Here is a 19,161-nt window from a genome sequence, read left to right as displayed (position 1 = left end):
TCTTCCTTCTCTGCAGGCCCTGAACTCCAATTTTGTCCCCTAACTCTGCATAACTACCAAAAACTCTACTTAAAATCTCAGCCTCTCTGCTACCCCTTTGTTCAAACTCTTAGATGCACAATTCAAATCAGCCAATCACTCTAAGGGAAAAGCTATACCGAAAGCTGCCCTCACCCCTCTGAGTTTTCCTTCTCTAAAATATGAATATTTCAAGTCCTTGCTGTCTGACTTGCTCACTTTCTAAAGTCTTAAACAGATTTTTTGAATTATTTTCCTTTTTTCTTTTAGTTGTTCTCAGTTGGGAGTGTCAGCTTAGAAAAAGCTATCCTATCATCGATACAAACAGAAATCTTCCCATAGCTTGTTTTGTGATATGAAAAGACGTTCTGGGCTCATTTTATAGATTTCCTGGCTTCCTTTTTCCAAGGTACCCTAGGTTCCTTTTAGTGGGAATTATTATTTAGAGAATAGAGTCTGGAACTAGAAGTGCTTAATGCTGTCCAAGTGGGTTTCTCAGATTTTTAGTAGAGAGAACTAGGAAATACGTTTTTAAAAAAGAAAATACAGAAGCACCTGACTGATTCTGTTGGTAGAACATGCGACTCAGTCTCAGCATTGTGAGTTCAAGCCCCACGCTGGGCATAAAACCTACTTCAAAAAGTAAAGAAAAGAAAAGAAAAAGAAAAGAAAATATATCATGAGTTCATACTGACACTTCTGATCAAATTTAAGATTCCTGGATTCTTACCCAATCTCTGATTGTATCTCTTTTCCACATCAAAATCTATGGCCTCAATCCAATGTAACTATCTACTTGCTTACAATCTTACAACACAGAACCTCCAGAATAACACTACCAATATTATTCCCAAGTATCTGATTATTAAAATCAGTTTATATCTTTGCAGCTCTTTGTCCTTAGGGGTATATCCCAGCAGAAATTTATAGTCACATTACTCTGCTTCAGAGTCACTTGAAATACTCTGTATGCTTCAAACCTGATATACATTTAGGCTCACTTATTTCATTTTGTGTTTCATTTTTTGGAATTTTTTTCCTCTCATTTTATTTTTGTTTTATAACATGGTAAGGCATTTACATGATTCTAAACCCTCATCCACAAAACAAGGTATATTCTAAGTCTAGGTTCCATAGCTGTTTCTTGCACCCAATCCCCTCCCTCTCATTAGAGTAACCATTATTATTAGTTTCTGGTTTACCATTCCTTTGGTAGGTCTGTGTGTATGCACAACAATACATATTTACATATTTATAGGCCCCTTTATTTGAAAAATCATAACCCACAATACCACTGTTCTGCCCCTTGCTTTTATCATTTAACAATATATTCTCAAAATGACCACATAGCATACATAGAGACATAGTCCTTGTTCCTTTTTATAGCCACTCCCTTTACAGTATTCCATTGTGTGGATATGCTGTATTTTACCTAAACAGTCCTCTAATGCTCTGAGCCCAGACTAAACTGCCATTCAATTTTGCTTTATAATTTAAATTCACTAAAAAATCAAATGCTCAGATAGCCAGATCAACTAACTTGCTGCCATCCTGGCCTTTGCTGTCACAGCTTTTTTGTTGTTATTGTAAAGTTTATTTATTTATTTTGAGAAAGACACAGCATGCGTGCGGGAGGGGCAGAGAGAGGGAGAGAGAGAGAATACCAAGCAAAGAGAGGGAGAGAGAGAGAATACCAAGCAAGCTCCACACTGCCTGCCAGCACAGAGCCGGATGCGGGGCTCGAACCCACAAAACCGTGAGATCATGACCTGAGCTGAAACCAAGAGTCAGACTCTTAATGGACTCAGCCACAGGCGCTACTGTCTACTGTCTACTGTCATAGCTTTAAGCAAAGAAGCTAACCATATAAGCAAGAAGCAAAACATACTAACAAAGCTCCTAATCAAACCCCTGATACAGAGTTCTCACCTAGAATATACACCAAATCACGAAAAAAAACACAAATGGTGGGGCCCCGACATAAACCTCTCTCAGCTGGGATCTAGCATTGCACTGGTGTCTTTAAAAGCTCCACAAATGATTCTAATACATACTACAAATTAAGAGCAAATCTTCCATACACAATCTTCGAATTTCTAGGTGTTAAAGTAGCTGAATTTTTGGCACTGAAATACTGAAAATATTTCCACATTCCAAAGTTTCACCTTTAGTAAAAATGTTTTACGTAATTCCTTAAAATCAAAATACAATGAAAAAAGTTCATCAAGAAAATTCATTCATACTAATGGCCCTAAAATGTAACAGATTAAGCATTTGTCCCAATTATTAAAAAAAAAAAATAGTAAATCTACAACTATAATAAATCATGTAACATTACAAATGAGTGCTATATGCTTAAATGTTTAGGATACCTTACCATACTCATCCACAATGATAACTAAAACTACCATGAAATAATATGGCTCCCTCATATTTTTAAAAAATAATAAATCATCGACCTTGAAAGACTCAGTAAAATCAAGGGACAATTCCTTTGTTCACATCCTGGGCTCTGTCCTAGGAGCTGTCCTGGATCCAGTCCTCCATGATCCCCCTGAATCACATCTGTATTCATGGCTTCACCTACCTACCATCTATATGCTGGTAACCACCCAAACTACATTTCCAGCACAAAGCAAGACCCATACTTGAGACGAATATTTCTTATGTCAAAAAATTAAATCCCCTTCTTTTACTGATTTTTTCCAACATTTTGTCATCATGCACCCTCTTTCAACTCATCAATTGTTCCTTTACCTCACCCCATTCATTCACCTACAAAACCTTTCTGTCCATTCTCTATTCCCACTGTCCATGACAACGCCTTGGTTCAAATTCTCCTCATCCAAGTTTGGTCTCTGCAACAGCTCAGCCTAGCTCCCTGATCTGACCAGTTCTCTACAGAGCCATCTGTCATCTTCCTCAAAGGCCAGTCTGATCATGTCAAACCTGCCTGGAAACCTGTGTCTGCCTTGATGGACATAAGGCCCATCACAATCCAACCCCACCTTACCTCTCCTGCTCCATCTCTAGCTACTGCTCCCCAGACTGAGCAGCCTAAAGTGCAGCAATACTGAATGTCACTCTCTTCCCTCAACTTACCTGTCCTTAAGGTAACTTAAGGTAACTTAAGTCCTTAAGGACTTACCTGTCCTTACCTGTCCTTACCTTCCCTCAACTTACCTGTCCCAGGCCTTAGCACATCCTATCTCTATCTTCCCTCCCTGTTGCTTCCCCACCTAGTAAATCCTAACCACCCTTTCAGATCTCAGTTCAAAGTCCCTTGGAACTCTGGAAACCACGCCCAACGTTTTTGATGCTGAGTTGAATTACGCCTTCTCTGTGGTCAGACTTATCACGTGGTCTCTTACTGATACAGAGAAACATCTCTACCTACTAGACAACCATGATTTTCTCAAGGATATATCTCATTCACCTTTTTTTTCTCCAGTGCCTAAAACATCATAGATGTTCATGCAACATTTGCTGACTAATGAATAAAAATATCAATTCCAGCAAAATTCATAACAACAAAAATTTTCAAGCTCTTACTACCAGCAGTTTACTACAAAGAGAGTCCAAGATAAACTCATATATGTATCCATGACATTCTGGAGAGAAGAACATTTCAGAAGCTAAAAAAACTAGAGGCAGAGCCTTTGTTCAAAGACATCTAGACAGTGATCTGACTCTATACCCCCAGATGAGGAGGTGTCTTGTGGATGCCTAGTTTGGCTCAAGAACCAGGAGTCCAATAGCTTATGTAAATCATTTCCTTAAACATCCATCAGAAAATAATTTGTATTATGTTTTTCTAAATAATAAAATTAAAACTCAGAGCATAACAGGGCAGTGCAACAGCAAAAACTGGGAGTTCCAGAATCAACAAAACTCAACCCTGCAAAGAAACCAGGAGCCAAAAAATATGGCTCTGACACAAGCTATATTCGGCTCTGCTTTGTGTGGCCCCCTCACCTCTTACAGGTTTCTAGATACATTCTTACCTATTAATTTGAAATATTACATTAATCTTGTGGGAGGAGTATCTCTTCCCATCCAACTATAGTCCACCTGAAATGAGAAAATAGCCCCATTCTCCTAGGCTCAAGATGTGGGTGTGACATTTGTTAGCTTCTTCCTCTATTTTAACCCCTTCCTCAAATGTATGACCAATTTATGATACAATTGCCATCAAAGGCTTCCTCAGACTCATCCTTTCATCTCCATTCCCCCTGCTATGCTCTACCCCAAGACCAAAATAATTCATAGTAGTCTTAACAGCCAAAGCCGCTGGCGATCTTCACAGCTTCAGAGACCTGCCCACAAAGTCTACTAAGCAGCCCACAGCCAGAACAGCATTCCTAGAGCACCGAGGTCACCATGTTACTGCCCTTGTCAAGTGTTTACAATGACTGCACAGACAAGGTTCGTCAGTTTTACATTTACCAAAGGAAGAAAAGAGGAATAAGATTTACACTGAGTTCTGTCTCATTCTAGCAGTAAGTTATATTACCCACAGATTTTTTTAGAAGTACTATTCATCTCAATAAGAGATGCTCTGCCAATAAAAATCTACCTATTATGTTTAATTATTATTTCTAAAAATGTCCATTACATTTATATGGTTTGCTCATCTGTGCACTAAAAATAATCATAATGATTAGTTAATTCAGAAAAAGGTCTCATGGTAACATAAGGTCTCATGGTAACATGAAATTGAAAAAAAAATTTATTTATACACAAATCCTCGTTTTAAAGAAATATGGTAACATACTCAACTATCTTCAATATAGAAACACTCAGAATAAAATTCTATGGCAGAAATACATGTACACAAATTAGTGCATGTAAAACTGGTGAAATCTGAATAAGGTTAATAAAACTGCATCAATGCCAATTTTCTGGTTGTGCTCTTGTACTACTGTTACGCAAGTTGTTACCATTAAAAGAAACAGGATAGAATATCTCTCTACTATTTCTTATAATCCTATGTGAATCTATAATTATCTTAAAATAAAACGTTTAAAGAATTATGTAGAAGGATTTTGAAATTTATTACAAAGTAATCAAAACAGGCTGGTACTCATATAACAATAGGCATACAGGTCAATGGAATATAACTGAGAATCTAGAAAAAAACCCATACATCTACTCAACTGACAAGGGTACCAGGACCATTCAGTGGAGAGAAAAAAATAGTCTTTTCAATAAATGGAACAACTGGATATCCGCATGCAAAAGAACAAAGTGGAACCTCCACCTCACAGCATGTACAAAAAATAATTCAAAATGGATCAAAGACCAAAATCTAAGAGCTAAGTCCATAAAACTCTTAAATATTAAACACAGATGTAAATCTTCATGCTCTTGGATTAGCTAATGGTTTCTCAGATAAGACACTCAAAGCACAAGCAACCAAAGAAAAAATAAATCAGACTTTATTAAAATTAAAAATTTTTGTATGTCAAAAGATACTATCAAGGTTTTTTTTTGTGAAAAACAATGAACAAAATTAGAAGAAATTATTTGCAAATCACGTCTGATAATATTAGAAATATCTAGAATATATAAAGAACACTTGCAACTCAACAATAAAAAGACAAAGAGCCTAATTTTTTTTTTAATTTTTTTTTTCAACGTTTTTAATTTATTTTTGGGACAGAGAGAGAGAGAGAGAGAGAGAGAGAGCATGAACGGGGGAGGGGCAGAGAGAGAGGGAGACACAGAATCGGAAACAGGCTCCAGGCTCCGAGCCATCAGCCCAGAGCCTGACGCGGGGCTCGAACTCACGGACCACGAGATCGTGACCTGGCTGAAGTCGGATGCTTAACCGACTGCGCCACCCAGGCGCCCCAAAGAGCCTAATTTTAAAATGTGCAAAGGATCAGAGTAGACATTTCTCCAAATTGGCCAAAAAACACATGAAAATATACTCAAAATCAACAGACACTAAGGAAATGCAAATCAAACCCATAACGGATATCAGTTACACTCATTAGGATAGCATAAAACCACAGAAAGTAAGTACCGGTGAGGATGTACAGAAAAATGAACCCTCATAAATTGCTGTTAAGAATATAAACTGGTGCCGTCTCTGTGAAAAATGTCTGGCACTTCCTCAAGAAGTAAAACACTGAGTTACATGACCCAGCAATTCCACTCCTGGGTATACACCCAAGAGACATACCCAGATGTCCACACAAACTTGTTCACAAATGTTCAGAGCAGCATTATTCACAATAGTCAAAAGGTGAAAATCACGTAAATGACCATCAACTGATGCAATGGATAAATAAGATGTGGTTTACGCATACAATGGAATATTATTCAGCCATAAAAAGGAATGAAGTCCTGGTCCATGATGCAAAGATGAATCTTTCAAACATTATGCTAAAAGTCAGTCAAAACAATCACATGTTGTATAATAACATTTATATGAAATGTCTAGAATAGATAAATCCATCGAGAGAAAGCAGACTGTGGCTGTCAGGGGTTGGGAGAAAGGAGGACTGGGGGTGAGTGACTGCTAATAGGTACAGCGTTTCTGCCTGGTGTAATGAAAATATTTTGGAATTAGACTGTGCTGATGGTTGCACAATTTTATGAATATACTAAAAGTCACTGAATTGTATGCTTTAAAGTGGTGAGTTTTATGGCATGTGACATCTAAATCAATGGGCAGAATTCATAGCCCAGAAAAAAAATTATAAAATTATATGGGGTTATTAGAATGAAAATAAGAATTTAAGGGGAAAAAAAGGCTCAGTGCAAAAACTGACTGTTTAAGATGACCACACATGTATTTTTTTTAATGAATGAGAACGGTTATCGAACTGCTATGGAATTTGGATTCCAGTAAATTTTAAAAAATAATATAATTTTTTTAGTAACTCTGTTCTTTGCAACTATGTAAGTCCATTTTTAAAAAATGGTATATGTCAACCTAAAAGTATGCAAGGAAGTAAAAAGAATTTTAAAATTATTTTGGAGGTGCTTCAAAAGTTTGAAGATAACAACTCTAGATAATATTCATATACAGGTGCATAAAGAGATAAGTAAAGAATGTTACTTGTAGCTGTTTTTGTAATAGGACAAGGTGGAAAAATCTAAATGCCAATCAGCAGGAGAATGGGTAAATAAACTGGAGTTATATATTGAATACAGCTATAAATCAACTACAGCTACATTTATCAATACAAATCTCAAAAGCATTAAAAAATGGATTTTGGGGGTGAAAACAATATGTTATAGAATAGTCACTTTTTATGAAGTCTGAAAACATGATCTTGTTTTTGGAAACAAGACATTGTGTGGGTGTGGGTGTATGTGTGTCTGTAGTAAAAGTAGAAATGTGCGAGGGAAATAATGAACATCAACTTTACCATACAAATTACCTCTGAAAAGAGAGTAAGGGGAAATGGGATCAGGGAGGAGTAACACAGGGGCTTTGGTTCGTATCCGTAACATTTTATATTATATAATTCAATATTACTATATTATAATAGTAAAAAGAAGAAGGAAATTCAGCAAAACTAGGTTGCAGGTAAACAGATGTTCATTTTATTACTCTTTGTATCTCTTCCATAGACTTGAAATGTTTCATATTAAAAGGAAATTAAAGTTAGCTCAGAGACTGAACCCAGCACCAAACATAATTGCTTTAATAAAGCAACCAGTTACCCTGCCAGGGTTGGTCAGGGTTTCTCAACCAGCCGCCCAAACGATGCTCCAATTAAAAGACAGTACTGGTATATACTAAAAAAGAAGTATAGGACACAGTATTTAAATACAAGTTACAGAAGGGCATAAAAGAAAACTAATTCTGCAAATTTGCCTCAAGATCATCTTGCCAAACCTTCTGATCAAAATCCTTGTATAGCTTTGTAAGATGTCTCTAGTACTTCAAAAAACAATAGTAAAAGGGGAAAATTAAGTGACAATTATAGTCAATCTGGCCTTTCCACTCAATTGTGAAAAAAACATCCACACAGGAAATATGGTATCTGCAGAGAAACGCTTACAAATAGCTGAAAACCACTATCATTTTATGATTTAGAAACAAAACACACAAAAAATTTTAAGACATAATTTTTAAAGCAAAAATGCCTACATACCAATCATTAGGAGAGAAAAGTCTATTTCTATAGCACAGAGTCCAATTCAATCTCTACTGGAATATAAATTCAATCCAAAATTGTCATTTTTTGACTATAAATCATGCTTTTCCTTATAAAATTAATTTAAAATATATTAATATGTGCCACATGTTAAGTAGGGAAAAGGTCAAATTTTTCTTTTAATATTATGAACATCATTACAAATTATATTTAAAATGTATACAATAGTCTGTTAAGCAATTATGTTTTAGGGGGCGCTTGGGTGGCTCAGTCGGTTAAGCGTCCGACTTCAGCTCAGGTCACGATCTCACAGTTCGTGAGTTCAAGCCCCGCGTCGGGCTCTGTGCTGACAGCTCAGAGCCTGGAGCCTGCTTCACATTCTGCGTCTCCCTCTCTCTCTGCCCCTTCCCTGCTCATGCTGTATCTCTCTCTGTCTCAAAAATAAACATTTAAAAAAATTTAAAAAAAAAAAAAAGAAATTATGTTTTAGTCTATTTAAAATCATCTCATCAAAAACGGGATACTTTGTTTAAAAAGATTATTTTTTAATTCCTAAGAGTCCACAAGATTGTAAATTTTTGTGAAGGGATGTGTGAAACAAAAAATACCAGAAACACTGGTCAAGAAAGGTGACTTATGTGTCTCTTAACAGCACCTGACACAGTTCCAGCCCTAATGCTTATAAGCTTATTAATAAACAAATTAGAAAATTCTTAATTAGAATGCAATATTAGGGGCGCCTGGGTGGCTCAATCGGTTAAGCGTCCGACTTCGGCTCAGGTCATGATCTCACGGTCCGTGAGTTCGAGCCCCACGTCAGGCTCTGTGCTGACAGCTCAGAGCCTGGAGCCTGTTTCAGATTCTGTGTCTCCCTCTCTCTCTGACCCTCCCCCATTCATGCTCTGTCTCTCTCCGTCTCAAAAATAAATAAATATTAAAAAAAATTTTTTTTTTAAAAATGCAATATCAAATTCTAAAAAGACAAAGAATTCAGCCACGACTAAAATTAACTTCTATAAGTGCAAGACAATTCAAGATGAATAAACATGTAAATAAATAGCCAGAATTGAAGTTCACTCAAAATGTTACCTTGAAAGAACAGAAAACTTACAGAATTAAAAATTGAAAGAATCAAATCAAACCAGGGTCTCAAGTAGTAAAAGAAAAGCATTTAAAGGAAGATGACATCCATAAAATGAGAAGAAAGAAAAAATAAATAAATAAGCAAGACAAATATGAGAAAGCCACTCTCAGAAGGAAAAATGAGGAAACGTCTAGCTAATTATAAAGGGCTAGTCTGAAAGTACAAGGAGAAAAGGGAAATGGAAAGAAGAGAGTAACAAAATGAAGAATTAAATCAGTATACAATACATGGATAGAGATGCTTTTGCCACAATCATTTGAGAAATCACAGAAAATGATAAAGAGTGTGAGAAAAAAAGTTTCAGAATAGGTCAGTGTCTGATAAATTTCCAGACACAAATACTCCGAAAAGTACAACGGTTTCATTTCAGTTTTTAGAAACAAGATTGTGCTAAAGAGAAAAACTAATATGACTTCTGTTCAACCACAGTACCAGATACCTACTTCTAAATTTAATACTCAAGATAAATGTAACCTACACATTTATTAAGTCATTTCAACATTTTTAGAAAAAACTGTTTTGATCATAAATGTACTCTGTTTTTCTCCTATATATTTATCTCTCCTCTACACTGTAGTAAATAAAAAGCATTTAGCTATCTTGGGAAACTTTCAAAGAGGTAAAGCTTAAATGTCAGATATCTGCTTTCAAACATATAACTTATGCAATTATATTACGACCTTCATACTCAATTTTTCTTCTTACTCAACAAACATATTTTTACCTTTTCTTTTCTTTCTTTTTGTAAGTAAGCTCCATGACCAATGTGGGGCTTAAACTCACAACCCTGAGATCCAGAGTTGCATTTTCTACTGAATGAGCCAGCCAGGTGTCCCAATTTTTACCTTTTCAAATAAGTAAATTTTATCTTTTGGAAATCAAAATTTAAAGTGTCTATTATGTAAGTATTTTACAGAGTTTTTATCCAATATAACATAATTGATTTCTCCCATAATTCTATCTCCCCCATCACAAAGTCAGGAGACAAATAAATGCCATTCAGTGACTTGGCTCTATGAGATTGAAACTCAGTATGGAACAGTCCTCACTGCAGCGACCTCAAAGAGCCAGCCAGCATGGGGCACCTCGGTGGCTCAGTTGGTTAAGTGTCCGACTCTTGACTTCAGCTCAGGTCATGATCTCGCAGTTTGTGGGCTCAAGTCCCATGCTGGGCTCTGTGCTGATGGCACAGAGCATGCTTAGGATTCTCCCTCTGCCCTTCCCCCCACTTGCGTGCACACCCGCACACTCTCTATCTCTAAATAAATAAATAAACATTAAAACAAAAAAAAAAAACAAAAAACAAGAGCCAGCATAATGCATTCCACATAGTGGGACCCCCACAGTCCCTCATAATGATTGAGTGAATTCCTGATATACTAGGAGACCGGCATTTCATTACTTGATACAGTATTTTCAAGAGCATTCCCAATTTTCATCACCAACACTTATTGAGTATTCACCAAATGGCAGATTCTGGAAATATGCAGGGATGTCACTGTTCTTACCTGCCTAGCATGGGCCCCACGTTCTGGTACATGATGTGTGTTCTTTCTCCTTTCCTACTTCCCCATCCTCAGTCCATGCCACTTATTCCTACTGGAGCTGGGCCTCACACCCCAGCTCCACAGCAGGTGCTCAACTCAGGTACGATCAATCAGAACATTCCCCATGACCCAAACACAGGGATTGCTTCAGTAAAGGACAAGGGACCAGTCAGCACTCTTTATTTGCAATGAGCATCTAAGAAAGGGTCATTCTTTTCCAGTGGCCAGTTCAATTTAACTTCTGGAGACACCACCTGAAGACAGTCTGCCTGAGAATATGGCCAACAGAGAGAAGATCAAAGCCAAGAGATGGAGAGAGACCAAGTGGACCCCTGGATCCAGCCACACACAAAGCCAACAATATCCCCTTGACTTTCCTGTCACATGAACCAATAAATCTCTCCCATCTTTTTTCTCTTAAGCTTACATGAGTTGGGTGTCTGTCACCAAAAGAACCTTGAAAGAAATTATATCCAACACAATTCACAAATACAAATTAATGAGCCCTCAAATGGGAAATTGGCTAAATAGAGCTGAGGTACAGGGCAGTGAAAAACAGCCTCATTCCCAGCTGGAAGTTGGCAATTTGAGTTACACACTATCAAAGAAACAAGCTAAACTATTGCCTGTGGTAACTTAGGGTTCAGATCATGTGCCCATCAACACGGGAAAACTAAGACTTGGCAGAAAAATGTCAGGAATTTAGAGCATGTTGTCAATTCTGAGAGAATGAGGCTCAAACTCCTCGGTGTAGAATATGAAGACTTTCATGATCCTGACCTATGTTCCTCTGTATGTCAGGAATTGTTCTACATTATAAGGAACAGGAAATCCAACCCTAACTGGCTTAAGAAAAATACAGAATGCAGTACCTCACAAAACTGAAAAGTACAGCTTCAAGCAACATTTGATCCAGAGATTCATACAATCATCAGGTCTCCAGCTCCATTTCCTTGACATCTACCCTCTTCTAGAAGTTGCTGTGACCATAGGTGGGTTCCTATCACAACAATGCTAGCTATAACAGTTTCTAAGTTTTATATCCTCAGCACACAAAGCAGATGACAAAGCATCCCTTTCATTAAATATCCAGAGGAGAGAGCTCTCCAGAAAAAGTCCTGAGATTCACTTTAAGTCAGCTTAGATCACATGCCTACCTCAAACCTCCTAACAACCAGAGGCTGGAATGTCCTGATGGCTTAGCCCGGGTCAAGCATGCACCCTGAAGCTGGAGGTTGTTGGGAAAGGAAAAGCAAAGCCCATTATCACCTTCCAGGCTCACACCATTCCAACACATCCCTCACAGGTTATGCCCCAACAACATCCATGTTCAGTTCGCTAAGTGCTGTGGGTTGAATTGTGCCCCACAAAAAGATATGTTGGAGTCTAACCCTCGGTACCTGTAAACGTGACCTTATTTAGAAACAGAGAGGTTGCGATATACTCAAGATGAGGTCGTACTCAAACATCCAACATGACTGGCATCCTTACGAGACAAGAGACACACAGGGAAAGTGTCATGTGAATCTGAAGTGATGGAGGCAGAGACTAAAGTGATGCATCTACAAGCCAAGGAATGCTAACGATTGCTGGCAATTCCAGCAGCTAAGAATGGCATGGAACAGATTCTCCCTTAGAGCTTTCTGCGAGAACATGACACTACTGACACTTGATTTCAGACTTGTGACCTCCAGAACTGGAAGAAATTAAATTTCTGTTGTTTTAAGCTACCCAGTTTGTGGTACTTTGTTACAACAAACCTAGGAAACTAATACACTTAGGTAAGGATGATAGTCCATGATTCTTTGCCTTTGTACATGCTCTTTTCTCCTTCTGGAATGCTCATCTCTCCCAGATGGTCTGTCTATTCACACTAAACCTCAGATCTGCCCAAATGTTCTCTTCTTCCACCATGCCTTCCACCATGGCCCCTCTCCACTATGTTTGAGTCCAGCACCACATACTGCTTGCATTTTTATGATTAAATTTTAATTGCCTGTGCACATAGCTGTCCTCCCTTCAGAATTATGAGCTCTCCAACGGGATAGCAAGGCTTTCTTACCCACCTTTATATCAAGGCAAGTGAACAGCACCTAACACATAATAATCATTCAAAAGCTTCTATGTATTGAACAGGCTGATAGCTCATCTCAGAAAAAGATAATGGGTATGATTTCAGAGAATGGTCTATAGCAGATTATAGAGAACTGAAGATGGGCTTTGAGGTAGAATCTAGATAAGGAGATAAAAAGAATATGGGGGCGGCAAGAAGGTGTTAAATTTAGCAAATATGCAGAAAAACTACAAAGTAGATGAATATGATTAGGGAAAAAAGAATGTGTTTGGGGCAGTGGGAGCCTTCTGCTGAGGGGCATTTTCCAGGTAATAAGAGGAGTAGAAAAAGAAAAGAGGTTTCTGAGCAAGACCGTTGACACACGTTTTCAGGGGATTCCTATGACAAAGTGTTGAATGGACTCTGGAGGTGCGAGAGACCAGTCAGGGTGCAACAGAGGCAGGCCAGCAAGGAGGTGAAGGGCCAGAGGATCTAGGACAGCAGCAGCAGGAGTGCGAAGGAACACAATTTTAAGACTTTAGAGAAGAGAGAATAAACAGAAAAAGCAAAGGATTACTCTTTAGTTTTGACCTTTGGTTATTTCGCAGGATTGACTACTGAAATAAGAGAGTATAAAGGAAAAGACTATTTTTTTTCCATGAGGATAAAAGTTTGTCTCAGATGGCTTACTATGAGGTGACCATAAAACATCCCAAAAAGATGCCCAGCATACAGAAGGCAAAGAAGTACCTGAGATTTATGAGAACAAAAGACACAGACGGCAATCATACAGGTAAGGATGACTTTTTTTGTAAGTCATAAAAAAGATATTGCAGAATTTTATTCTTTCATTCCACAAATATTTATTGTGCACCATGTCCTAGGCACTGTTCTAGGCTCTGGGAAGCCAGAGCTCATGGAGCTTATATTCTACTGGGGAACACAGACAAGTCTATTTGACTCATGAACATAAATTTAGGGCTTCAAGTTAATACTGCTTAGTAGTTATGATAAACCAAAACAAAAAAAATTTTTTTACCTTTTTCTTTTTTCAAATTTTATTTTCCAGACATTTCCTTTCATATAGGTATACATGTCCCTGATCAGTAGCCAAACAGGTTTGAGTAAGTTAAGGGTTTGTTTCTTCCTTTGGTTTGTTTGTTTGTTTGTTTGTTTTAATGCCAGCATATTGCTGCAATAAATCTATTTTTCCTCCTTTGTTTCTTAATGGCATCAGGAAACCCTTCCAAAGAATGTTCATAAAGGGTGACTGGACTCAGAAAAAAATGAGAGGACAAATAGTACAATGGAAAGCAAGGGTATAGGAATTAACAAGGCCTGAATTCAAATCCCAGTCCAGTTTTTTCACAAGTTGTATAAGCTGGAGCAAGTTACTCAGTATCTCCAAGCTTCAGTTCACCCATCCGTGAAATGGGAATATCTTCACTCTAAGGATTAAAATAAGTAATTTCTAAATGGCACTTGACACAACACCTAGAAAAAAATGGGGAAAATGCTGGTGGCAGCTACTGCTGCGACTAATACCACCATCACCCCATATGCCCGGCACAAAATAGATGCTCAATAAATGCCTATTTCTTTTCTTTCTCTTTCTTTCGTTTTTTAAAATTTGTTGTAAATAATTTCTACGCCCAACGTGGGGCTTGAACTTATGACCCTGAGATCAAGAGACTCACGCTCTTCCAACTGAATGAGCCAGGCGCTGCATATTTTTTCCTTCTAGGGAAGGGAAGTTCTTAATATCCTGGGTAATTACAAGGCTCCCATTCACTAGGCTATTGTAGTCTATCCTCCTGAAACTTCCACTTGATAGAAGAATTACATGCAATTAATTTCATAAATGGGCTTACTATCTTTATTTCTAATTTGATGGCATGTATTTATCCTCCAAAGAAAAATTTCAATGGTGAGGTCACAAATAGAAGAAAATGATCACTGATGAGGTGCCTGGGTGGCTTGGTCGGTTAAGCATCTGACTCTTGATTTCTGTTCAGGTCATTATCTCGTGGTTCGTGGGATTGAGCCCCGCATCAGGGATTCTCTCTCTGCCCCTCCCCCTCAAAAAAATTAAAAAAAAAAATGATCACTGAATTATGAATGCTAACATAAAAATAAATGTAACTGGCACTGCTTTAGAAATCATCCATCAAAGATTCCATAGTAATTTTTACTAAACTGACACCAATAATAATATCCTCTGTGATTAATCACTTCTGTAGGAACTTTCATTTGGAAAAAAATTAAGTGATTTTCTAACTGCAACCACATAATAACACAAATTTTATACGACACCCTCAGAGTTGTCCAGAAGATTAAATGGCACAATGCATATGAAAACATTTGGCCAGGTCCCTGGCACAGAGTATGCATCCAGCGATAACTTCAGTGAAATCTACTCCTCTTATTATCTTACATTCCTTTCAATTAACAGAAAAGACCTTATAACCACAATTTTCACACAGGAATTATGGAACTAGAAAGATTTAAAAAACACACTGACTTGATGCCATTCCAAACCAGAAAGGTATTCATTTGAATGTCTCTTCATTTAATAACAAAAAGGTCTGTGAGTTAAATCAAGACACGTACCACTATAATCAAAACCAACATTTCAGTCTTCCCCTAAAATAATCCTTCCACTAACAATTTAATGAAAGTTTTTTAAAAGGCCAGAGACATTAAGTTCCTCTTACTTTCATTTTTAAAAATGCAAATTCCAGAAGCCTACAAAATATACTGGAATTATCATGACCAAAGTCATAACTGTTTGCCCAGGAAAGAGCAGTGACACCGCCTCGAACCTGCTCAAATAGAGCATCCACAAAGACCAGGGGTGCCCCTTCACTCATGCATGACACCATCTGAGACAACCAGTGTCAGGACTGCTTATTCCCTATAACAAGTGGCTCTTCTCCAATCCTCTGGACTACAAGAGACCCCTGCTCTTTCTCCCTGGCAATCTCCCTCATACACAAATGACCCCAATGCTTACACCTATCCTGCTAAGTGGATAGCCTAAGAGCACCCAATCTCAGTGTGTATAAAATCTCCTCCTGTGTCCCTATGTCTGTTAATGGTATTACTATCTTCTCAGTCGCCCAAGATAGGATCTAGTTTGCTTTCCCTCACCATCCCCCTCCCTTCCCAAGAATGAACCAGTTTCAAAGCAAGACCTGTCTTTTACCTCTGCAATACCACCTAGCACCTACCCTGCCTCCATTCCCACAGCCTATCTCAGGTTCTCATTACTGCCGTCCTGACCCAGGCCAGCCCCCACCCAGGTACCCAATGAGTCCACATACTCTGAAGAGTAGACAGACAGATCTTGCTATGCATGTTCCTCCACACCCTGTGGGCCCCCACTGCCTTCCACAGCATTCCAGATTCTCAGAACTTAAAGGACTCTTCTCTGACACAACCACCCATTCACTTGATCTTAGAAGATCTTCAAATTCAAAATGCTCTGGCCTTACTTTCAGGCCATTCCTGCTCTGGCTCCAATCTAAAATCCTGTAATGCCATGAAAATGAGAGTGAACTATGCCATTCCATTGCTCGATAGCTAAAGGTCAAAATTCTCAACTCAACCTACAGGGCTTCACATGGCCTGGCCCCTGCCTATCTCTCTAGTCTTGCCATGCTCCCATTTGCTCTCTGCTTCAGCTCTCTGGCCTTCTATCCAGCTTGCCATGATCCCCTTCATCCCAAGCCTCTGGACATGCTGGCCCTTTAGCACCCCACTCCTCACATAGGCAGTGCTATCCTACCCTTCAAATCTCAACTCAAAAGTCACTTATTCAACCACTAGCCTTACCATTCCAAACTAAGTCCTCTGTTTGTCCTCTATCCTTTCTTCCATAGCCTCAAGCAAAATAATAATAAATCAGTTATTAGATTTCCTATTCCCAAGCTAGAATGTAAGCTCCATAAGAGCAGGACTATGTTGGTCTTGTTTGCCACTGTATCTCACAACTTACCCCAGAGGAGCCCTCAACAAATATGAGTCAATTAATGTAATTCATAAATCAGAACACCCTAAGTTACAAGGCCACAGGGCGACTGGGTGGCTCAGTTGGTTAAGCATCTGACTCTTGGATTTTGGCTAAGGTCATGATCTCCCGGTTCACAGGATCAAGCCCCACATCGGGCTCTGTGCTGATGGCTTGGAGCCTGCTTCAGATTCCCTCTCTCTCTCCCTCTCTCTCTGCCCCTCCTGTGCATTATCTCTCTCTCTCAAAAATGAACTTAAAAAAAAAAAAAAAGTTACAAGGCCAGCCCCCACTTCCCTAACAATAAACAGCTCATCTCCTCAATGTTTCTGAGTTCCCCTGAAGATCTGACATTACATGAGTCTACAGTTCTACCATTCCAAACATCCCTCTCACAGGTCTCTTCTACACACCCTGGTACCAGCAATACTTTGCTTTCTGGGCTCCACAATTTTGCTTGCATCCTTCCTCCCATCTGGAATTTTTTTTTCCCAGCTATACATTTCCAAATCCTATTTTTCTTCAAATGCTCAAATCCAATGTCGCTTCTTCCTCGAAGTCTTCTTTGCATTCCCCCAGCTAGTCACAACCTCCCTCCCTGAATTCCCACAGGTTCTCCATTATTTCATTTAGGTCTGATCAAATGTCACTTCAAATGAGAGTTCCTCCTAAAGTTACTCACTGGTTATAATTTTCTATCAGGTCATCCTGTTTTATTTTCTTGACAGCATTTTACTATTATCTGAAATTATCTTGTTCATTTTTTCTTTACTTATTTGCTTATTTACTTATTAACTGCCTGTCTCCCCCACTGGAACGTAAGATCCATGAGAGCAGGGACCCTCTGTCTTGGTTTCCATATTTCCCCACTCCTCCACACCTAACATCAAAAATGTTTAGTAAAATCTGCCAAAGGCATGAATGACTCCATAGTCCTTATGACTAGGGTCATTTGTGTACCTATCTTTCTCTTACTGTATTCCAAATTCCAGGTGGACTAGGTCAAAGTCTAGCTAATCTATTTGTTTGTGTGCATTACCTGGAAATCCTTTCACAACTGAAGCAAATAATAGATAACTTTTAATTAACGAATTAATGATCTCTCCAGGAGGTACTGTCCCAAACCAGGCCAACTCAGAACTCCATATTCTCCAGAAACCAGGGCATACAGGAACCTCCTTCTATGCCCTCTCCATCCTGTTCCAATCAGCCACCTCTAGTGAGCTTCAAAAGGCGAGTCTCTTCACTTTCCTCGAGCCAACAACCACTGATTCTATCTCTAATATCTCACAATCCTAACCTCTTCCTTCTATCTCCAGCCAACAAATCACTTCCAGGGCCCTGTTTCTTCAGAGTACCCTACATCTCCAATGAGTCGGAGAACTCATCAGGCCCTAGGGAACAAGGAGACGTTAAAACGAAGTGTTTCTTAAAGACTAGCTCTCTTTTCTTTTATACCCCGTTTATCCGAAAGCGGCCCAGTTTCAAGGACTGGCTTGGATACTCTTTGGGACCCTAAGCTTTCTTCTCATGTACCCGCCGCACCCAAATCCCTCTGTAGTGCCTCCACCCGTGCCTCGAACCTTTTCATCTTCCAGTACAAGACAACCCTAGGCCAGAGACGATGATCTCCTCGGAAGCAAATGGTCCTCAAACACCGAGGGGCGGCCGTACCCTCCCCACTTACTGTCCGGCATCTGCCTCCGGCCTGGAGCCATCTCGGCGCCCCTTAGCCTCAGTCTCCCTCTGGGCCTGACCCTCCAACACCACCCCCCACTCACCTGAAGCGGCCCCCGCAGTGCTGGCATTGCTCGCCCACCCAGCCGGTGGGACAGACGCACTGGCCGGTGCCAGGGTTGCAGCGGCCGCCGTTGACACAGGGTCGGTCACATTCCTTGGCCTCGGCTGCGGCTGAGCCCGACACCGCCGACGCCGCTGCCGCGGCCTCGGCCGCCCAGGGCAGCAGCAGCAGCGGCGGCGGGAGCAGCAGCAGCAGCAGCAGCAGCAGCCGCGGGAGGCGCAGCCCGGCCCCCAGCCCCGGCCTCCCAGCCCCGGTCGCGTCCCAGTCCCAGCGCTGCCCGCCGTTCCTGCCCGCAAGCGCTGTCGCCGCCGTCCTGCTCCTCAGCCTCGCCTTAGTCGCCGCCGCCGCCGCCACCATCTTCCCGGGGCTGAGACGGCGCCCCGCGAACACATACACACACCGCACGGCCGGCTCCGCTTTGCCTGGCCGTGCGGGGCGGGGCTGGGCGGACGGTGGCTCGGGCGGTCAATCC

General features: G+C 39.8%; 1 protein-coding gene across 8 annotated transcripts in view; it reads right to left on the bottom strand.

The window, feature by feature from the left end:
• Nucleotides 1-19,161, bottom strand: part of ATRN (attractin) — a 158,007-nt gene that overhangs the window by 138,548 nt on the left and 298 nt on the right. For 7 of the 8 annotated variants that reach the window (XM_042931497.1, XM_042931498.1, XM_042931500.1 and 4 more), the window contains exon 1: nucleotides 18,670-19,112. The exons of the other annotated variant lie outside the window; for it this stretch is intronic. In XM_042931497.1, coding sequence (XP_042787431.1) covers nucleotides 18,670-19,046 — 377 coding nt within the window. In that variant the 5' untranslated portion in view covers nucleotides 19,047-19,112. Of the gene's footprint in view, nucleotides 1-18,669; nucleotides 19,113-19,161 lie in introns of those variants that run through there. 8 annotated transcript variants of the gene reach the window in all.

Source organism: Panthera leo, chromosome A3 (genome assembly GCF_018350215.1).
Source record: "Panthera leo isolate Ple1 chromosome A3, P.leo_Ple1_pat1.1, whole genome shotgun sequence".
Lineage (NCBI taxonomy): Eukaryota > Metazoa > Chordata > Mammalia > Carnivora > Felidae > Panthera > Panthera leo.
The sequence above is the reverse complement of the archived record's forward strand: the minus strand, read 5'-3'. Positions and strand labels throughout refer to the sequence as shown.